The sequence below is a fragment of the Lynx canadensis genome, chromosome E2 (assembly GCF_007474595.2).
Source record: "Lynx canadensis isolate LIC74 chromosome E2, mLynCan4.pri.v2, whole genome shotgun sequence".
Classification (NCBI taxonomy): Eukaryota; Metazoa; Chordata; class Mammalia; order Carnivora; family Felidae; genus Lynx; species Lynx canadensis.
This window is the reverse complement of record NC_044317.1, coordinates 6,721,968-6,744,684: the sequence shown is the minus strand read 5'-3', so window position 1 is coordinate 6,744,684 and position 22,717 is coordinate 6,721,968. Positions and strand designations below refer to the sequence as shown.

At 58.3% G+C, this 22,717-nt stretch overlaps 1 protein-coding gene across 1 annotated transcript in view; it reads left to right on the top strand.

Annotated features, from left to right (window-relative positions):
- LOC115503507 (c-Maf inducing protein) overlaps positions 1-22,717 on the top strand; it is a 233,021-nt gene that overhangs the window by 195,277 nt on the left and 15,027 nt on the right. The window contains exons 8-11 of the mRNA XM_030299759.1: positions 4,695-4,798; positions 6,310-6,414; positions 12,696-13,049; positions 22,399-22,464. Coding sequence (XP_030155619.1) covers positions 4,695-4,798; positions 6,310-6,414; positions 12,696-13,049; positions 22,399-22,464 — 629 coding nt within the window. The remainder of the gene's footprint in view (positions 1-4,694; positions 4,799-6,309; positions 6,415-12,695; positions 13,050-22,398; positions 22,465-22,717) is intronic.

Here is a 22,717-nt window from a genome sequence, read left to right as displayed (position 1 = left end):
GCACAGTGTGGAAGGGGGAGAAGGAGTGATTTTGTGATGGAGAAAGCGGACAGTCACAGCCATGGCCAGGCAGTCAGGGTCATCAGCAGCAGTGACAAGTCATGTGAGGGCGTGCACCCTGGCTGTGATGTGAGGGGAGGGGCACCGTGCTGCTGAAGAGCAGCAGTGAAAAACGAGGGCCAGTGTCCAGTGTGCCTTACCGAGCCAGCCCCCAGCCTGGACTCAGGTCCCCTGGGTGACGTGGAGGCATCTGTGTGCTGTGGCACTAAATCAGCTGCAGGGTACCCATGACTCCTGCCCCCTGGCCTGTCAAGACTTAGCATGTGAAAACAACTGTGGAAAGGGGCAACCCACAGTTCACAGGTAGCCTTCCTGTCTCCACACTGTGTCCCTAACCCCAACCCGGATGGCAGCGTAGGGCACAGGTGCGGTTCGTCATCCCGCACCCGCGGCAGACATCATTAATCGATTACAGCACTCTTCCCGCAGAGCCCAGAGGTAGCTTCAGAATCTATCCCAATACAACATTCCAGGCAGACACTGGCAACTGAACTGTGCTGGCACGGTGTGAATTCTGTTCACCATTTTCTGCCCTGAGCAATCACATACCATAATTGAATTGTTGCTTATTTCTGAGATCCTCCTTGATTTGAGATAAATGCACTTCTAGTTTTCTGAACCCAGGGGAGAGAGATACTCCGTCCAGTTCTTTCTCCAGGACCAACAGAGAAATCTCCATGGTGGTGGGGGGCCGGGGGGAGCATGGGTTTCTGCCCTGATTGGGGCTTTTATGGTTTCAAGGGCACTCTCTCTAACTTCAAGCTTCTGAGAGGAAAGGATTTCTGATTGTTAACTTTAAAATCACCGTGCATGTGGCGTGAGGTGAGGGTTGCACCCCTTCAGAATCCAGAGCAGAGGTTCTGGGGTTTCCTTTGCGAAGGACCTCTCTTTCACAACTTGTCAGTGACAGCCAAACCCCCAGGGCATACTTGTCTGGGCCCATGCCTTCTCGGGACGTAAACATTTCTGCGTGTTCCACGGTAGTCAGTAGTCTGTTTAATAAGAGTTCTTATGGGACATCCGACTTCCAAGGGGAAAAAGTCAAAATTCAGGCAGCCTCCCACAGCTTAACCATACAACGTCTCCCTTGTATTTGGTTAGTTATGGGCTTAGAGTGTTGACCATGTAATGATTTTCTGGATAAGATTCAGAATAGCTCCAGGGCAAATCCAGAATTTATAGCATCTGTTGTGGCCTGGCAGAGATCAGGGACCTTCGGGCATGAATCCTCACTTCAGTTTTTACAAACTCCCCAAGGGATCCTCGCGTCTGGGGATGCCATAAAGCTTTGCAGGCCCGCTCTGCTCTCGGTATCTACTAATTACACGCTCTGAACTCTGTCAGAAGAGAACTATAGACAGGACAGAGGGGGGTTCTCTTTCTGCAGAAGAACAGATGTGTGGTGAACAGTGATCGTGGCTAATGCTAGGCATGGGAAGTATGGTGGGCCTTTCAGGCCCCTTTAATGCTCCCGGAAGCTGATTTACTAGCCATGGGCCAGATGCTCGGCTGGAGCTGGGGCTCTCGGCTGGTGTGGGGCGTCTCGTCGCTGGCCTGCCACCAGCCACGTGTCTGTCAGCATAGCATGAGCAGTGACTTCTCTTCACCCCATCAAGGAGGCATTTGAACACTGGGGAAATGGAGAAAACCATACACCACAGAGGTGTTCTGGGATCTCGGGGCTTCCCTTATCCTCAGAGCGCGTCTTCTGCAGATATATCACGCGCCCCGTTTCATGGATGCGTAAATTGAACCTTAGAGAAGAGTTTTAGAGTGTTACTCACTGGACTGAGATAAAAATTAGATACAAATGGAAGCAGTCCTCTAGAATGTTCTCCTAGAGATTCTAAACCTGTTAAACTGTATCCTCAAGAATGAAGGTGGTCCCTGTGCCCACATGCCATTCGTTGGAGTGTTCTTGTGGCAAGGGAAGCAAGATGTGGCTGTGGTCCCTAGTGGACCACTGAGTGACCAGACCAGATTCCAAGAGGAACATTTTTGGCTTTTCCGTAGAGGTAAAATGTCGCTCACCCATATGTCGAAAGGCCATCAGACCCTTCTGTAAGGTTTATTTCCAAGAAAATGACCTTGACATCTACTCTCGAAGATAAGGACAGTTACCTTTAGCAGGGTTGGGTTGAAGCAGTGTTCTAGACTCATAAGCCCTCAGAAGTGGAAGTGGGCATAGAGATGGGTTATTGCAACCCTCAGAGACGATCACGTCCTGAGAGGGGTGGGTCAGTCAGCCCAAGGCCACACAGCTTTCCTGTCACCCTTTTCCAGGGCGTCAGGGGACTTTAGACGTCTTCCTCAATTTGGAAGCACGGTTAAGCTCCAGGCTTCTCTTTGCTCAGGGCCCTCATCTAGCCCGATGCCCTGTGTGTGTGCCTGGGACTGTGTGTGTGTGTGTGTGTGTGTGTGTGTGTGTGCCTGTGTGTGTGTTTGCACACGAGTGTGTATGTTCCTTCGGATCTTTCCCCGTGGTTCCTTCTGCCCTCCTCGTGTAAGGGCACACTCGTGGTAGGAGAATGGCAGAAGACGAACCCCCTCATTGTCCTGAGGACCCTAATTCAGCCTCTTTACTCCAGGTGAAGACGCAGCTCTAGAAGCTTCCTCGTGTGGGCTGGCGGGAGGGCGTGGGAGGGCGTGGGAGGGACGTGTTCTACTCGGAGCTTTCAGGAGGGCCGGCGGGATCAGTTGGATCTGTGAAGACAGTCTCGCTGTTTTACCTGAAATTAGACGCTGATCCGGTGACGTCTTATTGAACGGGTTCCACCGAGCGGGGGCAGGAGGAGGGCGGAGGAGTTTGGAGATGTGACTCTTCCCTCGGATGTCTTCCCGGTCACCCTCGTCACCACATCGACTTGCCCCCCCCCCCCTCCCGGACTGTTCAAAACCCAGCCCACGGGTTTAGAAGTCCACGAACAAAGCTGCGGGCGGGAGCGCCGCCCCCCCCCCCCCCCATTCCACCACCACCCAGACCCCTGCCCGTGACCCTGGGAGTGGAGGCAGCGCCCTCTCCCGGCGGACGTTTCCCCTCTCTGACAAGTCCCTGAGCCAGCGCCACCGAGGAGATGACCGCCCCCCCCCCCCCCCCCAGCTCTCAGCTGCACTGGGTCACCCGCCCCGTGGGGGTGCCGTGTCGGGGAAGCCTAGCGGGCCCAGGCGTCGGCTGGAGCCGCGCTCCGGAGCAGAGGGGAGCCCTCGTATCGCTCGGCGCCCCGCAATTAGGCGGCCGCTGAGCGGAGATGCCGGGGCCCAGGCCGGGCCGCGGACGGAGACGTCACCCCGGGGCCTCGTCCTGACGTCGAGCGGCTTTACCTCCCCTCCCCCTCCCCCCACCCGCGCCCCTTTCGCACGGACCCCCCCCCCCCCGCCCACGCGCCAGCCCCCTGTTGCCCCACCCGCTCACCGTCCAGGGCACACACCTCCCGCCCGGGCCACGACCCTGACACACGTACACCGCACGTCTCCCACACACGTCCTCACGCGCCCCACGTCTCATGCCGCGCGCGCACACACACACACACCCCTCCTCCTCCCACACCCATCTCTCACACACACACACACACACCTCTTCCCACACCCCACGTCTCACTTACACCCACCCCCACACCCCACGTCTTTCTCACACACAGCTCCTCCCACACCTCCTATCACACACATACCTCCTCCCCATCCCACATTTCACACACACAAACACACCTCCTCTTACACCCCGTGTGTCTCTCACACATACACGCCATTACCTGTCCAGCCAGCCTTTCTCCGAGCTTGTCCCTCTACTTTCATCGGCCTTTGTGATTCCGTGTGCCATTTGAGAGCGGCTTTTTCTACAGCCAAAATGACAAGATCATCAAATGCTCCCTAAGTATTTCCTGGAGCCCAGTGGGCAGCTGGGGTCAGCCTAGAGCAGCCCAGGACTGGGGGCCCTCTTCCCCCCCGGGGCCACGTCTGGTTCTTGGACCTCCTTCCTACCCTCTTGCTCAGGGGAAGGAACAGGTGTCTTTTTGTTGCTGATGTCTGGGGACACGCGGAGTTGCATCTCTCCAGTGCTTCCTTTACCTCCTGTGTGCCCCGCGAAGTCCCAAAGCCCTCCCCCGAAACTGATGGCCCTAGATTGGGTATCCTCTGACTTTGCTGTGTTGAGTGAGCTAACAGCTCACAGAAAGCAGGGGTCCCAGAAACAACGAGAGGGGGCTGCTGGGGACGAGTCTCTGGCTCCCCCAAGGGTTGCAGGGGGCCCAGCCCAACACCCGCAGGCCCCCTCCCAGGGGAGCAGAAGGGAAGCCCCGGCTGGACTGTCTTCTGAGCACATCTGTGCGGCACGCCGACCCCTGCCCTAGCACGGGCTGGGCCGCTGCCGTGCCCATGAGTTCGCCACAAGTCCCAGAAGAGCCTTCAGTGTCAGGACATTTGCTCACCTCCATGGGCGGCCATCAAAGGGGGTGCGCGAGAGGGTGACGAGGCCAGCCTCCTGAAGTAAAAACCGTGTGCTGGGAAGAGGAGTGGGCTGGTGTCTCGCCGTTGCCTTCGACACCAGCGGTTGTGGGCCGAGCAGGGTCCCCCGGCCCCTTCTGGGCCCCCGGCCCCCTCCGCAGCGTGCCCAGCTTCTCCTTCCGCTCTCTCCGCAGGACTTCGGGAAGTGCCCACGACTGAGGCTGTTTACTCAGGAGTACATCCTTGCCTTGAACGAGCTCAACGCGGGGATGGAGGTGGTGAAGAAGTTCATCCAGAGGTGGGTCTCCCAGCGGGACCCCCACCCTGCCGTGCCTGCCAGCCGGCCTTCCTCTCCACCCCAGAGCTGCGCGTCCTCTGACGCCCCGAGGGAAGCCGGGGGTGTATCTGGGCCCTGAGCATCCGTGTTCTCTGGCGGTCTCCGGCACTTACTAGCTCCGTGACATTGAGCCAGTTGCCGTACCGCTCTGGTCCCGTTCACGCCGCGACCCGTAGGAGTTGTTGCGTAATTAAAGATGATGTAATATGTGAGGAAGCCCCTAGCGCAGTACCTGGCGCTCGGTAGGAAGTCAGGAAACGGCAGTCGTCCTAAATAATAGGATTATTTCCATGGGTCCACCTTGGGTCTAGAAGTACTGAGTGTGTAAGGAGACAATACCCCTGAGGCCCTGCAGAGCCATCACTGGGGACTTGCACGGCCACCTCCTCAACTCGGGCAAGAGGAAGCCGGAGATGCTGGTTCTTACTCCCTTCCAGTGTTTCGGAGGAGTGGGGTTGCTTTTTCTTTGACTTTTAAATTTTCTCTCTGTGCCTTGGTTTCCTCCTCTGCAAACTGAGAACCAGAGTGGGCGCTTCGCCCAGTTCATGTGCAGACCCTGTGAGCTAATCCACGTAAACGCCAAGAACTGTGCGGATGTGACGAAAATGTTCGCGATAGTTGTCCTCACTCCTCTCATCATTTACGAAAATCAAAGCAGCCTATTTAAGCTGGTTTTGAAACTATGCGTTTCCTAAATAGACTCACCTAGAATTCACGAAGAATTTCTAAACCCAAATGAGGTGTCCTTCTGGAGGAGCCCTGGTGGCTTCAGGGTCCCTTTATCAGGACCCAGTTATGGTTTGTGAAATTTTTTCAGGTTAGGCCTCTCTTACCTCCGGGGGCCGCAGTGATTTTCCAGGAATGCTATGGGTGTTATTCCCAGATACCGAACAGCCCTGGGAGAGGGGTATTAGCCTCATTTTACAGATAAGAAAACTGAGGCACAGGGATAGCCATGATAAATACCTATAGCTAGCATCCAGGGAGGACTTAGCAAATGTGTCCCAGATGCCATGCTGGGCCAGGGTGACTGTAATAATTTTTCTTTCAAAGCAGGCCACTTTTGGGAGTGAAATGCAGTATCACGAATGATTATTCCAGAACCCCCAGGCACAGACATGACTGTCTCGGGACGTAGGACTGCCATATGCTGAGTCTTCCCGTGGGTTAGAAAAACTGGGTCCTTGTAACCCACTGAAGAGGAGGCCACGTCCCCGTTTTATAGCTAAGCACATGGAGAGTGGAAAGCGCGAGTGATTTGCCAAGGCTGCTTAGCTGGACTTGAACCCAGGCACCCTGGGTCTCGAGCCTGTGGCCTGGAGCTTGGCTCTCTGCTGCCTGTGCCTGGCAGAGCCAGGACCCGGCACAGGGCTTGGGCCACCCCCTCCCCCTCGCCCTCCCCCTCCCCCGCCTCCCTGCGTGGGCATCCCCGCTGCAGCCGCCAGCTCACCCTGCCCCCTGCTCTCTTCCAGCATGCACGGCCCCACGGGGCACTGCCCCCACCCCCGGGTCCTACCCAACCTGGTGGCCGTGTGCCTGGCTGCCATCTACTCCTGCTATGAAGAGTTCATCAACAGGTCAGTCGCCACCACCAGGAGAGCCTGCAGGGGTGGGGGGGCACGCTTCCACCCTCGGATGGGGACACTGAAGGGCCTGGTCGCCAGGGAGGGCGGTCTGTACCTGACCCGGCCGGGGATGTGGGGTGGCGTTCGCTGGGACTGCCTCCCGTCGTTTGCCAGGCCCAGAACCCACCAGGACCTGGGGATGTTACCAGAAACGCAAACACTGTGAATCAACATTGGCAACTGCAAGGCTGTTGTGTTGACTTGGCCTTAGGAACAAGTGTTTTATTCTGAAGGTTTCTCACCGCCTGGCACATCTGGCACGCTGAGGCTCTCACTGTGTGAGAGAGAGAGTGTGTGCACACAGGTGCGGTGTGCGTGAGGGGCCGTGTCGGGTGTGTGCACATGTGCACGTGAGTGTGTGCATGTGTGTGCACAAGGGCTGGCAGTAGTTTTCTCCCTTTCACTTTGTAAACGCGGGATTTCATTTTGCCCAGGGTCTGCGTGTGTTTCCCGAGCGTCTGTGCGTGTGAGACAGTGTCAGATGCTGCTGGGGGGATAACGTGCAGTGGTCAGGATCGAGCCGGATGGAGTCAGGCTGTGAGAACGCGAAAACAGAGCCCATGTGGTAGAGAAGGACTGGAAAAAGGCATGATAGGGCACTGCCTCGGGTCCTCCAGGGCTTGGGTGGAGCAGCTTATGAGGGAGGCAGCCCTAGGAGCTCAGGGAGGGGACCCGAGGACAGCGGTGGAGTCTGATGACCATTGCGGACACCCGTGCGTTCCCCACTGGGACTTCCCAGGAGACTGCGTGGAACACGTCTCACAGTCATTCCCCTGAGAGATGATGGTGCTGTGGTGGTTACTTACCGCTTCCATTCTTTCCTGGTGGAGGCTCGCTCTTGGGATGCACAGTGACGCAGATGCCATGAGTTTGTATAGAGCTTTATACAGTGACCTCTCCGGTCGTTGGAGAGGATATGATGTGCGGGACCAGGTGGCATCTGTTGTAGCTCCCCTGTCCAGTTGTTCAGGTGGTACACTGCACGATTCCAAGGACACCAAACTAGGCCTAGCTAGAGCTGGGGACATAGCAGGAATGTATTTCAGCCCCTAAAGAGAAGACAGTGGAGGGACACCTGGGTGGCTCAGTCGGTTAAGTGTCTGACTCGAGTGCGGCTCAGGTCATGACCTCGCAGTCGTGGAATCGAGCCCTGCATCGGCTCCACAGTGAGCGTGGAGTCTGCTTTGGATTCTCTCTCTCTCTCTCTCTCTCTCTCTTTCTCTCTCTCTCCCTCTCTCCCTCTCCCTCTCTCTCTCTCTCCCTCTCCCTCTCTCTCCCTCTCCCTCTCTCTCTCTCTCCCTCTCTCTCTCTCTCCCTCTCTCTCTCTCTCTCTTTCAAAATATACAAATAAACATTTTAAAAAGTTTAAAGAGAAGAAGGTGGGGCATTCTGAGACACTGAAAATCTGGACAAGTGAGGCTTGTAAAACAACCAATGTACTTTGAGCTCCTGGGGAAGGGGCCACAAACCCTTAATAAGGGTATATTTTCTTATGACAGGGCCTAAGAAGGGAGGATTTCTATTTTTCATGTCCTTAGCCCTAGGTCCTGATATTCAAAGGGGACCTGTCCAATCTTGACTCATTTTCCTGTTCAGGAGGTGATAGTGTCCCTGGGGCCAGAACAGGAAGATGTCATGCCGGTCAGTCCCAAGTGCTTGTTCTGTGCCTACAGCGTGTTACGTTAGAAGCAAAAGACACACACACACACACACACGCACACACACACACACGGGAGATCAAAGGGTAGTGCATGGCTTGGACAATGGACAACTATCCAAAGCATCCTTGTGCACATGGACGGTCTCTCACCCTTGACCTCCACACTGTAGTTCTGGAGCCGATCTGAGTGCATTGCCAACTCGGGCCACCCTAGGAAGCAGGAAGAGAGTACTAGGAGGGTCACACACTCCCAGGATCCTTTTCCTCCAAAGGCCTGTGACTCATCTCGGCCTCCCTGAGCCCACGCGGCAGATGCCTGGCCTGGAATTGGGAGGAGGCAGGAGCAGGAGCAGGAAACAGCACCTCCCAGAATTTTCCCTCTGTGTCCCCGAAGCTCTGCTCGGGTGCCTCAGCCTTCGTCTCTCTTGCCCACTCAGCCCTCGTTTAGTGACCGCTCATCACGCGCCAGGTGCCACAGGCACCTAGGTGAACCAGCTAGACGGAGCCCTTGCCCTTTCAGAGCAGACAGTGTAGCGGGAGACGGAGGAGGAGGGAGGGAGGGAGCAGTCCCGGTACGCCTTGGTCAGGGCTGCGATGATGGAAGCCAGAGGCATAATTAACATGGTCTGTGACGGGGAATCTGAACCCTGGCTGCTATCAGTCGGCTGGGGAAGGTTTACACAATCAGAACATAAACGTAGCACGCATATACCCTGTGACCCAACTCCGTATAGCTTTTGGCACATCCACCAGAAGACACGTACGAGAATGTTCTGGCGGCATTATTGGTAACTGCTCCTCACTCAAATCTGCCTCACCCTCCTCTCCAGTGTCCTTCAGCAGTAGGATGGTTGGACGCTTGGGGTGTGTTCACACAGAGGAACGCTAGAGAGTGGCAAGAATGGATGAACCAGAACGAGCAAACTGTGAATGAATCGCACAAATGCAAAACTCGCCGAAAGAGACCAGATCCGAAAGATACATACAGTGCGATTCTTTTTCCTGGAACTTCAAGAATAGGCAAAAGGAATCTGTGGTGATAGAGGCCAGGAGAACGGCCACCTTTGGGGTGGGGAGTTAGAGGAAGGGCATGAGAGAAACCTCTGGGTTCGTGGAAGTGTTTCACATCTTGCTCTAGGTCAGTGGTTTGAGAACCAGTTGAGACCGGGAGCCGTCTTGACGCCCCAGGGGTATCTGGCAGTGTCTGGAGACATTTGGGGCTCCCATGACTTGGGCCGGAGTTGGGGTGCTGGGTGTATCCGGCGGGTAGAAGTCAGGAATGCTGCTCAGCATACTCCCACGTGAAGGATGCCCCTCCTCCCCCCGCCCCGGGAAACAATCTGGCCCCGAGTGTCAGCGGTACCAAGGGGGAGGAGTCCCGATCTGGTGGCCGGTGGGAACGTGTAGAAGTTCACGAAGCCCTGCACCTGAGGTTTACGTACTTGACCGTACCGTATTTCGGTTACGCCCGGGGTGTGCCGGAGCCCTGCTGCGTTTGGAAGCACATCGCTTCCCAGCCCCGTACTCAGTGGTGGCACCTTGGTGGTTTGGAGTTAGTCCTGATGGGAGCATTCACACTGGCAGATGCCACAATCAGGGCTCCCTTTCCCTGGCAAGTTGTTGTTGCACGTTTACAAGCATATGGGTCATAAAAAAGAAAAAAAAGGGGGGTGTTGCCTGGGTCCCATCCGCTGTAATTTTGATTTAATTGGGATGGCCCTGGCGTTGTTTATTTCTTCTTGTTTTTTTAATTTTAAACTTCGCAGGCAAGTCGAGTGTGTGGCCAGAGCAGAGAACCCCTGCTCTGGGGGCAGGTGAGGGAGGGATCCCTCGGAGAGGTGATCTTTAAGTGGAGAGCTCCTGGCTGCCATCAAGGCAGGAGGCAGGACAAGCTGATCCAGGCAGAGAAAACAGCATGTGCAAAGAGAGGCCTGGTGGTGCAGGTAGGGTTGGCATTAGTCACCTTTTCCATCTGTGGTCCTTAAACACCTGCCTCAGAATCCCCAGGCTTCTTCCTGAAAATGCAGACTCCTGGACACAGCATTTTCAAGTTGGGCCCAGGAATTTGCATTCTTGGCAGAGTCCGTAGGTGATTCGCTCCTTGATGAAGGCCACTGCAGGGGAGGAAGGGAGGGAAACGGTGTGACGAGCAGAGAGGAAAAGAGAAGCAAAGGGGAAATTGGAGAGAACGGCCAGGCCAGGCCGAGCTGCTCCCGGGGGTCGTGATAAAATGCACATTCAGATTCAGCAGGTCCCAGGCGGGGCCTGAGACTGCTTGCCTAACAGCCTCGTAGTAAGGCTGAGGCTGCTACTCGGGGACCACACTTGGAGTGGCAGAGCTGGCCCTGTGTTTGGGTTGTGGAGTGTTCTTTCTCAGAGCCCTGGGGTCTCCAATAGGATTTAAGTAGAGAAGGGACTTGACTAGATGTCAGTTTCCCAGGCTCCCCCTGGCTGCTGCACAGAGGATGGACCGGAGGGGGCAAGCTTGACCGTAGGCGGATCACAACCAGGGGCCCAGGGTGGAGGCCAGGCGAGGGCGAGGTGGGTCCCAGCCCCCAGCTCACAGCGGCCCAGCCCCCTTGGAGCCTGGAGTAGTTTCCTGTTAGTCCCTCCAGGAAGTCACCACAAGGCCTGCGGTGCTGCGAGGTCTTTCCCGGGCTCAGGTCCATCCCACCCTTGGCGGTCAGTCCCTGGAAGATAAAGCCCTGTGGGTCTGTCCACAGCGCTCTTGGTGGGTACATGATGTACTCACTGAAGAACAGACAACTTGACCCAGGTTAGCATAGCTTGCTGGAAAATCACCCGCTCTGAGCCAAACAGCCTTGAAAATCCACTCCTAAATCCCAGCAAAGGCAAACACAGGGAAATGGAGTGTTGAGTATTTGGGTAGCAAATTAGCTCTGAGCCCATGGAGACAGTTACACTGCCCGCCCCCCCGCCCGCCCCCACCCCAGACCACACACAATTTTCCATCAACTGTTGAATTCTCGGACTTTTGCTAATGGGTTTTGTTCTTCCCTAGCAAAGTTTAAAGTGTATTTATCAAACATCCTTGGTGGGCTCGGCTCAGGCCTGGTTGTGGCCCATGCTGGGTAAATTTAGGCCCTCCAGGTGCATTGGGTATGAGGTCTATGCTCAGCCCAGGGCTTATGCACAAGGAACGTGTGCTCTCTTTGCAAGCACGGGACACGTGTGTGTGGCACATGTAGGGAGGGCCTGGATGAGTGACCGTTGGCAATTATGCCGTCATTCTCTGAGTGCCTCGGAGCAGTGGACTTAACCTTGACCGCACACATGGGGAAACCGGAAAGTTACTGGTGTCTGGGCCCCACCCCAGAGGTTCTGATCGAATTGGGCTTCAGGATGTTCAGAAGTGCCCCCAGGGGATGTTGTATCCAGCCAGGGGTGGAAAGCTCGGGCTCTGGGGGCAGAAGGGTGAAGATGGCACCGGGGAGAAATCAGGGAAGACTTTTTGGAGGAGGGGGATCTGCACAGGACCACATGGGATCTCAGAAGCCACGTGGTGGTGAGGAGCCAGGGATTTATAGTCAGAGACGTGGCTTCAATTTCCAGCCCCCTCCACTTACAAGCCATGGGATCAGGGGTAGATCATTTGACCTCTAGAAGTGTCTTTCGTCACCTGGAACTAGGAGATGGTAATGCCGGCCATTCAGACGTATCTGAGAAGGTGGTCTGTGATAGCACTTAGCGCAGTGGCGCCCACAAAGGAAGCCCATTGCTGGAATTGCCTTCACTCTAATGAGCCTCCCAGTAATGTTTGGAAGCACCCAGTGTGGAGGTGCTTTAACCAGCCTCAAGGTTCTGACAAGTCCTGCTGCATAGAGGCCTAATTTCATTGTGTTTGGCCCAGCGTTTCCCACACAAATACGACATCAGTGATGCCATCGAGGCCTTTTCTCAGTGAACCCCTGTTAACAAGCATCATCCCTCCAGGCCGGTGGAGATGCTTTAGCTGCGGGTTCAGCCAAGGGCAAGGCTGATGCCGTGGGCTGGAGGTACCCGCAGACTGCAGGCGACTAGAATTCTGGGGTTTGGGATCCACCTGGGAAGTGGGCTCCCAGGGGAGCTGGATGCTGAGCCTTGTCACCTGAGCAGGGACGGGCAAGAGAAGTGGGGCGTGGGCCTGCCCCCAGGAGAGAGGGGGGCAGCTGGCCCCCAGGATGCAGCTAGAAGCACAGGCACTTAGTGGATCTCACGGGTGGCCAGGGGAGGCCTGCGGTGGAGGTGAACGCCAAGGCCTTGTGGTATCCGTAGACTCTGACGTTTACTCATTCATCCATCACGTGTGTGTTGAATGCCCCCCTCGAGCTGGGACTGCCGCAGGAGCCTTCGAGACAGACGCTTAATTAAGCGCGGATGCCGTCTCTACCCCTCCCTGCCTTGAGACCTTGAGCAAACCACAGGCGGAGCCTCAGTTTCCTCACTCGCAGGCTGGGACGTGACAGCACTAGCTCACAGCACTGCCCCCGGGGGCTCCTGGGGTGGAGCCCGGGGCACTCGGGGGACTGTCGCTTGCACGGTGCTCACACACCCTCTCCGCCTCTCCCCGCAGCCGTGACAACTCCCCCAGCCTGAAGGAGATCCGGAACGGCTGCCAGCAGCCCTGTGACCGGAAGCCCACCTTACCTCTGCGCCTTCTGCACCCCAGCCCGGACCTGGTGTCTCAGGAAGCCACGCTGTCCGAGGCGCGGCTCAAGTCCGTGGTCGTGGCCTCCAGCGAGATCCACGTGGAGGTGGAACACACCAGCACTGCCAAGCCGGCACTGACAGCCAGCGCGGGCAATGACAGCGAGCCCAACCTCATCGACTGCCTCATGGTCAGCCCTGCCTGCAGCACCATGAGCATCGAACTGGGTCCCCAGGCTGACCGCACGCTCGGCTGCTATGTGGAAATCCTCAAGCTGCTGTGAGTGTCCCTGCCGCGCGCCTGTCACCGCCAGGGTGGGAGAGGGGAACTTGGCTGCGCGGCCGGGTGCAGCCGCGCCTGCTGGTCCGAGGCCTTCAGGGTGAGCGTGCTGAGTGTGTGTGTGTGTGTGTGTGTGTGTGTGTGTGTGCGCGCGCGTGCGCGTGTACGCACACGTGTGTGTGTGTGTGTACTGAGGTGTGTGTAAACGTGACTGGGCACAGGGTGAGCGTGCTGAGTGTGTGTGTGTGTGTGTGTGCGTGCGTGTGTACTGAGGTGTGTGTAAACGTGACTGGGCGCCCCGGGTGCAGATTTCGGGTATGTGTGCGTCTTGAACACATGCTGTGTGCGTGAGAGTGTGTGCGTATGCGGGGGGTGTACGTAGGGTGTGTGGGCTCGTGTATGCTTGAGTATCTGGGCACGTGTGCAGGCTGTGTGCATGAGCTTGAGAACGTGTGTGTAAGCCTCTGCGTAGAGCTGCCAGGATGTCCATGAGCACGTGGGTGCCCAAATGTGTCTATGAGCGTGTGAGTGGGAGGGGGGTCGCCTGAGTGTGTGTGTGTGTGTGTGTGTCTGCACATAGAAGTGGATGTGGGATGTACATGGATCATTCTATAGGGGCCGATATGTGTGTTGAGCGTGCTTATGTGTGTAAATGCACAGTGCCTGAGTGCCTGTAAGTGCACAGGGATGAGGGGCTGTGAGTGCACACATGTGAGTATGACCATTTGTGCACAGAGGCTGGAGTGTATGTGTGTGTGTGTGTGTGTGTGTGTGTGTAGACATGCCCGTGAGCTAGCCTATGACCGTGTTTCTGTATCGTGTGATCTGTGCATGCTCTGTGTGCCTGTGTGTATTTCTTGGCAAGTCCCGGCCCCTCACCCGGCCTGGCCCGGTGGGTGGTGATGGAGTGTGGCCTGCCGATCAGCTCCGTGCAGGCCTGGCTAGTGGGAAGCAGACAGGAGACCCGGTTCTGCTGCGGTCGGTGCTGCTTCTGAGCTGGGTGCTTCGGGCCCAGTCCTGCCGCTCCCTGAGCCTCGGTTGTGCGGCTCTACAGCGAGGGGGTCTTAATATTTGACCCTTGAGGGTCTTTCCACTTCTGCCATTCACACGTGAACCACCCAGACCCACCTCAGTGTCGTGCACCTGCTTCCTGCATCCGCAGGTGAAGGAAGGGGCCCCCCTTGGTCCGGAGACCCCAGCAGATGCCTCCCCGTGTGGCTCCCATAAGGCCTGTTCTTCAGACAGAGCTTGGCCCCGCTCTCAGGACCGGGTCCCAGACCCGGCATTTCCAGGCACAACCACTGGGGGGTGGGAGGCTTTTCAGAGGGATCACGGTATGGGTACGACTGTGTGGTTACCCCCGAACAGTGCGTGGTGCCTGTCTAATGACCGGGCACCGGGGCCCCTCAATCCCGGGGGACGCCTGGCTCCTGGGCCTGGTCGGTGCTGCCGGGGTTTCACCGCGTCCCTGTGCCTACACGACTCCGCACGGCGTGCTGTGTCTCTCTCACGGACGTATTGCTGCCCTGAGCACGCTCCTGGGCTGGACAGTGCAGGACAGCCACTCGGTCGCCTGGAGAGCCAGAGAGTTGGACTGGGAGGTGCCTGGGGGTGTCCCCCATGCTGCACAACCAAGGCCTGTGGTATCTGTGTGCACACATACCTATGCATGCACGTGCACACACACACGTACACACGCGTATGTTATACAGTGGCTTCTCGTGGCTTGAGAGAAGAAGAGAAATTCGGGTGCGGCAGAGGCCAGCTGAAGGCACTTCCTCTGTCCTTCCTTTGGCCCCTGAGAGGGGAGGGCGAGGCCTCCCCGGGTCCCCAGGGTCAGCGCCAGCCTCAGCATCTAGCAGCAGAGGCCAGCTGAGGGCGCAGCCACTTTTAGCGACCTCCTCACACTCCCACACCAACCGAAGGAAATTCCAGGTTCTGCTCGGAGGGCATTGCTGAGAACACACGTCCGTCTCTCTAAGGCAGGGGCAGTCCCCACTTGCTCCCAAGAGCAGAAGTCAGCCTTCCGGGGGATAGGTCAGCCGTGGCCCACGTCTCCTCCTCGCCCTGGTGGAGGCAGGGTCCCCCGGGCCAGAGACGCCCCGCACTCTCCTCAGCCCCTTACTTCTTCTGGCTGTTTTCCACAAGCACCTGGAACCCCAGGCCTTCTGGCCCCGTCCCTGACTCCGATTTCTCATTAAGCATCAAGGGTTTGTGTTTCATCATGCAGCTGACACGCGGTTTTTTTTCCTTCTTCACACACATGCTCACGAATGCGGACTCTGTTCTGCCTGGTCTGCTTCTAGGCCTCCTGTCCGCCGTGGTTGTGTAGCCATCAGGGCATGGGGGGGTGGTGTCAGGTGTCGGGCGCTGCCCACCGGGAGGCGGTCCTGACCACTGCCCGGAATAGCACCTCACCCCTGCCTGAGGGTCTCCACGAAGCTGGTTTATGTTTCCAGAAGCCTTTTCACCCTGGGGTGGGACAGCGCCTCAGAACACAATTTGCACCTGCTAAACTCTTCCTGGCCCTTTCCCTTCTCTGACCCTGCTGCCTGCTTGCGTCTCTGGCCCACCCAAGGCCCTCAGACCCACCGGACCCACAAACCCCTGCAGCTCCACGGGGTGACACGTTGGAAATGACGCAGATTCAGAGCCAGACTGCTGAGTCCAGGGCTGTGGATGCCAGGAGGGCTTGTGGCCTTGGACGAGTTAACGTGTCCTCTCCGAGCTACGCCTGCCTCCGGGACGTTCTCTGGGCACCTTACAGGCACAGACGCTAGGCCAGTGGGAGTTACCGCACTTTCTGGGTATAACGGGGTTTCCTCTGTTTTAAGACACCGTTGGGAGTGAGGTGCGTTCCCGATTGTATAGCGCTTTGAGGGGAAGAAAGCCCCAGTGAGGCATTCAGCACACAGATCGCAAGAAGCATGTGTGGTCTGAGAACTGAGGACCCGTGGCCTTCTGACTTAGCCTGCCGTGCGCTGCAGGCCGCGTTCTTGGCTCCTCTGGGCCTCGGTTTTCTTGTCCGTCCGGTGCGTGTCGTGACGTCGGGCCTTTCTCCTGCCGGCCCGGCTCTGGTTCTTGGTGAAAGTGCACTGCTGTTCCCAACTAGCACACTCCTCAGTCAGAGATACGTGAGGGAGGGGAAGTGTAGACGATCTAATGTGGAGCGGGGCTTCTGAGCAGGGCATTGTCGGGGCCACGGGAGCCGTACTTGGAGCCGGGGCCCGGCCTGGCCCATCCACCTGAGCAGGCACTGCTCTTCCCGGAGAGTGACGGCAGCCCAGCCCAGCCCAGCCCAGCCCAGCCCAGCCCACAGCCCCGGATTACTCGTGTTCCCAGAGGAAGGCGTGTGCGTTGTTGGAATCTGACACCTTTGGAAAGTAACATAAACCACGAGGAGTTCCCTGGAGACCCTTAAAAAGGAAAACTATTCCCAGCGCAGGCCAGCCTTACCCTTTTGAGGCCCGGGCCGGTGGCACGATGGAAAGAATGTGGACTCGGGAGGGAAATCCGAGCAGATTCGGGTCTATGGTAGTTTGCAGTCCACCTCTTAACCTGCTGGGCAACTGTGTCCAACTCACGCATCTGTTCGGGCACCCCGTTACCAAGTGCCCCCCGCGCGCGTCCACCGGGCCAGGCTCTACGCTAAACGCCAGGGCTCCCAACTCCTCTCCTGCCCTCAGTCCCTCTGGATCTGAGTGGCGCCAACTACTGGCAGTGGTGACGTTGCCTGCCTGGGGGGGGGGGGGGGGGGGCGTGGAGAACTGCTGCACCCCCGGTGGGGGGCCACAGGCAAGGGGCCGCTCTTCCGTCCGGGAAGAGAAGAGAGCAGACGTCCTGAGGGAGAGGTGGGCACATCCACCCTCTCTGACCAGCTCGAATCTGGCTGTTTGTTCTTTTGCAAAAACCCGGGGTTTGGAAGAGGCCCTGGTGGGCTGGAGGTAAGCGGAAGATGCCTTATCCTCAGGGGCCTTAAGGGAAAATGCAGACAGACGTGGTGATGACTGGGCGGCGTCACTAGAACGTAGAAGGCAGGCGCTGGGGAGGGGACACGGGAACGTCGGACATCGCCCAGGGTGGTCCTGCCTTGGAAGGAGCTGCCCCAGCCAGAGGCCGCAGCTCCACTGTGCGCGCCAGGCGCGAGGTGCGCGGAGGGGACCGGTCGGGGGCTTGCAAGCCCTGTCACACCAGGAATGGCTGAAATGGCTTCCCACAGGCTGAGGGATGGCAGGGAGGCGGGACGTGACGGTGGGGCCAGGACCGAGTCCGTGAGCGTTGCTGGAGTCTGACACCCCCACCCCGGGGTTGGGGCCCGCGAGAGTCGGGGTTCGGGTTGGGCGCCGTCCGGGCCAGTGTGCCCGGGCCTTGCGGCTTCTCAGGGCTCAGGCTGGCGCGTCAGCTCCCGTTGTGCGGTCGGGGCCGCGTTCTCCCCGTGCCGCGGACAAGCGCTGTGAATCGGGAGGAAAGGGTGTGCTGGGAGGAAGCGTCTCGTCTGCGGGGCAGCTCAGAGCCCTGCTTCGGGCGGCAGCTGTCAAGTCGGCCTGCGGCTTCACGGGGCGTAGGTCACGTCTCCGCCAGGCCAAAGCGGCTGCCCCAGGTCCTGGGAACTACCCTGTCCCCGTTTCCTGTGTCCGCCCCTTCACCTGCCCCCCTTGTCCCTGGTGTCGCCCACCCCCAGCACAGCGAGAGAAGGGAACCTCTCAGCCGTCTGGCCTCAGACCATCCGTGCGGTGCGGCGTGAGGCGGGAGACCTGGGCCTCCCGCGCACCGACTCCAGCTTCTCCCCCTGTGAGCTCCACGGCCTTCAGCGGCTGTCCGACCTCTTTGGGAGCATGGAGAGTTCTAGAGCCAGCCCGGCCCCATTAATGCCAGGACACCTGGGGCTCATTGGAGGCCTGCAGGACACTTATGCCCCCTCGTGTCCCTTTCCTCCCTGAGCCCCAGGCGGGCCTGGCTGCCTTCTTGGGGGTTTGCTGATCCCCCTTCGATCCTAGGCCAGGCTGGCCCTGCTCTCCGGAAGCCCACGGCAGGTGCTCTGCTGGCCCCGGGGGGCCCACAGCCCACCCCTCGGGCCTGGCCAGCTTCTGGGCACCCAGCCTTTGCCCGACACACCTGCCACGTACCCCCAAAGTTGTAGACCTGGGCGTTTGGAGCAGGGCCAGGCGCCGACCACAGACTTGCGACTGGCTTGGCCGAGGCGAGGGAGGAAATCTGCTGCCCTCTCCCTCCTCGTGCCCGAGGCCCCCACACTCAGCCCGGTGTGAGCTGCCACGGTGCAGCCGGCAGGAGGCCGAGCTGCGGGCCTGGGAACACAGGTGACGCACAGTGCCCCACGGAACGGGCCTGTCCATCCTGTCCATCCTGGACAGATGCCCCCTTCTGTCCAGGAGCGACCCCGGGCCGGGCTGTGTTGCCCTGAAGCCCAGCGTGCACCTCACGCCCGGCACAGCCCCAGCTCCGTGGCCTCTGACACCCACTGATTATGAGCGGTTTGAAGCCTCCTGGGAGTTTTCTCTGTTTAATGGTATTTCTTTTTTTTTTTTTTTTTTTTTTTTTTTTTTTGAAGTGGGAGAGACTTTTTTTTTTTTCTTTCAACGTTTATTTATTTTTGGGACAGAGAGAGACAGAGCATGAACGGGGGAGGGGCAGAGAGAGAGGGAGACACAGAATCGGAAGCAGGCTCCGGGCTCCGAGCCATCAGCCCAGAGCCCGACGCGGGGCTCGAACTCACGGACCGCGAGATCGTGACCTGGCTGAAGTCGGACGCTTAACCGACTGCGCCACCCAGGCGCCCCTGTTTAATGGTATTTCTGCGTAGAATATATATATTTTTTTTTAAGCAAAAGAATAACCAGGAGTGCCTTTCTCCCTAGAGGGAAGTGGCCTTCCTGCAGAGATGTAAGCGGGAGACGGGGTGTCGTGTCGTTCGGTTGATGGAGCACGGATGTGGGAGCCCGGCTCCTGGGTTCAAGTCCCAGCTCCTACCAGCTGTGTGACGGCCGGCGCTGGCCCTCACTGAGCGTTCTCATCTATAGAATGGGGGTGGCGGGTGCATCCAGCTCAGCAGGTGTCTGGGGCACACGTGGGCCAATCCATGTGCACTTAGAATAGCCTGTGCCCACGACAGGCACCGTTACAGCGTTTGCTCCTGTTTTAGAGTTTCTGGAAACCACGAATCCGGTGGGGGAGGGGGGCGGGGAGGGGTTCAGAGCGAAGACAAGCCAGACGTGAAGGTCACCGAGTCCCCCCAAAGAGCAGCACACAGGTATGGATGGGGTCAGAAGGGGTCTCCACGTCCTGATGCGCATCTGACGGGCCTCTGGGCTCCCTGTGCCCAGCCACCTGGCACGCAGAGCTCGCGCCCAGCCCTGGGCACTGGAGTCCAAGGACCCCGCTGTGAATCCCCGCTCCACACTTCCTCGCCGTGTGAGCTCAGGTGGGCCTCACTGTCTCACCTGTGAGGCGGGCGTGATAGCTCTTTCACCCTCGAGGGCCCGTCCCGAGGAGCCAGGGAGCAAGTTTGTGCCCGGTGCGCAGCCTCGTAAGTGCTTAACAAAGCCCCACAAAGCGGCGCTGTTAGAACTCACCTGAGGCCACCAGGCACTTCTGGGGATTCTTTTCTGTGCGCGTGTTGAGTCCTTCCTCAGAGCCCCCCGGGGTGCGAGCTGGGTCCTGAAGGCTGCCGCTTTATCCCTGGCTTGTTTGCAGGAAGGCGGGGCCGGAAAGGCTCGTGCCCAGGACTCCTGTAAACCGTGTGTCGGTGGTGGGGGCCGGTGCCGGCTCCTGGGGGTGAGAAGACCGTACTGTCGTTTGGGGTGAAGTGCAGACACACAGCATATACACAGACACACGGTGTATCGGGAGAACGATTAGGGACAAATGTCGAGAAAGCTCCTCGGGGTGGTGGGGGGCAGAGGAGCACCGGATGATGATGAGAACTAAATGGAAACGAGTCCCAGGGCCGTAGGACCACGGTTCCGGTCTGGGTCCTTTCCTCTGCCCGGGCTGGTCCGAGCACCGTCGGCGCCTCCCGGGGGCACCGCCAGGCGTCAGTAGGGGTCCAAGTGTAGCGCCCCCTCCTGCTAGGATCCGGGCCAGACTGCACACTTAAGCTTGCAGCTGGGGACACGCACCCCACTTGACAACATTTCCTTCCACCTGGGAGTGAACCCCACACCCTGGCCGCGTCTCTCTTGTGTGTACCGGGGCCGCAGCTCAGCAGTCCTCCTCTGGGCACCAGCCGTCCGCCTGGCCTGGTGCCCGGCATGGCAGGTGCAGAGATAAGACGCAGCCCCTCCCAGGGTGCGGGCACCTGGGCGCCCCGACCGTCTGCAGCTCAGGCGGGGCCGCTCCAGTGGCCTCGGTTCTTGTGTGAGGGGTAAAGCACTGGGACCTCGGAGGTGCCCGCCCGGCTTAGCACAGTCGGCGAGAACTGGCTACCCCTGGGTTTGCTTTCTGGCAGAGTCCCCCAAACCAGAGAAGTAGGGGGACCCGGGACAGGGACAGAGGTCACAGCCCCAGAGGCACCTGAGGTCAAACCCAAACCCCCAGTTGGTGACTTGTGCAAATATGAGGCATCTCTGGGCTTTGTTTTCCTCCTGCAATATGGGTTGTCGTAATTGGGGTCTCGCGGGGCGTCTGTGAGCGTTAACCGGGACCCGTGTGAATGCTATGGCTCCTGGTAAAGGCCCGTCTGTCCTCAGGCTGAGGCACCGCCGTGTCCCACACGTTCCTTCCCCTGCCCCTGACCCGGCTGGCTCCCGGAGGGCCGGCTGTGCTGGTACTGTGTGTGGGGCACCCCTGCCGACTCCACAGCGGCCTCCAGAAGCTCTTGCTTCCTTTCTGGGGACCTCTCTCTGCGGTCACCCTGCCAGCTCCTTAGCCACTCCCTGCCTGTAATACAGATTCGCGGTGGGTGGTGGTCGTGGGGCCGTTTCCGTGGTCTGAGCAGTGAGTGCTCTCTCAGCACATTGCAGCTGTCATGCTCATTCATGCCAAATGTCCCTGTTCTGGCACAGTCGGCCCCTAGGTGGGGGGGGGGGGGGGGACCCTCCAGTGCCTGGTCTCACCTGAGGCCTCAGCCAAAGCCTCAGCTGCCGTCTGTCAGAGCTGGCGAGAGCCAGGCCTGGATCTGATCTCCCATCCACCACAGCTGTGTTAGCGTGCACAGTTAACTTCTCTGAGCCTCAGTTTCCCCTCTGTTGAGTGAGGCTGATCTTCACCGTGAAGAAGAAACAGGCGAAGTTCTCCGCGTGAAGGAGTATGTGCCCAACGTGCCGGCGAGGTTGCAGCTGCTGGTATTTGTTCCATTACCGTCATCATCACCGTCATTGGCAGGGACCTTTTTTTTTAGTTTATCTATTTTGAGAGAGAATGTGTGTGAGCAGGGGAGGGGTAGAGAGAGCAGGAGAGAGAGAATCCCAAGAAGGCTCCACACTGTCAACACAGAGCCCGATGTGGGGCTCACGCTCACGCACAGTGAGGTCATGACCCGAGCTGAAGTCAGACGCTCGACCGACTGAGCCACCAGGCGCCCCTAACAGTGACTGTTCAGGAGAAAAAAGCTGTCATCTGGACAGAGGAGTAGAAGTAGCTGATAAATCAGGAGGGTTGCCCCAAACTGCAAACGAATAGCGTACCATTTTTATGTTTTATATGAGTAAGTCTACAAATTTGCCACCGGGTTCTGGACAAAGATGAGAACACCTCTGCGTTCCCCTCATAAGCCCCCCGGGCCAGACCGCTTGGGCGGCCGCAGCAAAATTACACAGACCGCGTGGTTTTGACAACAGAAACCTGTTTTCTCGCAGTTCTGGAGGCCAGGACTCTGAGATGATGGCGTGGGCGGGATGGGTTTCATCTGAGGCCTCTGCTGGGCCTGCAGTCACCTTCCTTCTTCCCGTGTCCTCACACAGTCTTGCCTCCATGTGCGTATCTGTCCCGGTCTCTTCTCGTGAGGACGCTGGTCGCACTGGGTCAGGGCCCACCCTCACTGCCTCGTCGCACCTTCACTGCATCTGTGTTGCCAAACACAGACACGTTCTAAGGTGCCAGGGTTGGGATTTCAACCTGATAACTCAAAAGTCAGAAGGAACAATGATCTGGTAACCTGGGTGCAGAGGTGAGGTGGGATGAGGCCCCAGGGAGCCAGATGGCTGGCCCCTTCGGTTGCCTGAAGGAACTCTCTGGACGGGTTCTGTCTGTCAGGCTGGCAGACACCGGCCGCTCATCTTCCCAGCTCCCTGGAGGCGGGAGGTGGCTGGAGCACGGTTGGCGAGTCCCCGCCAGACCCCCGCCCCGTCCTTGGCCACAGGCCGAACCTGACTGTCTCCCCTTCTCTCTCTAGGTCGGACTACGATGACTGGAGACCGTCTCTGGCCAGCTTGCTTCAACCCATTCCATTCCCCAAAGAGTAAGTCCCACACCGGTCTCTGACCTCAGTGGTCCACCGGTCACCCCGGGAACACCGCGGGCGGTAGTGGGAGATGGAGACGTTGGTCCTCAGCTGTGAGGCCCCTGGGGCGGCCCCCCACCTCCGGAACATGGGGAGATTACCTCATGGCAGCGACACGAGGATTCGCTGAGCCAAGCAGGCAAACAAAGCCCTCCCCACCGAGCGTCCGTGCAGGGAAGTTAGCAACTTCTGTTCTGCTTCAGGTGGGAAT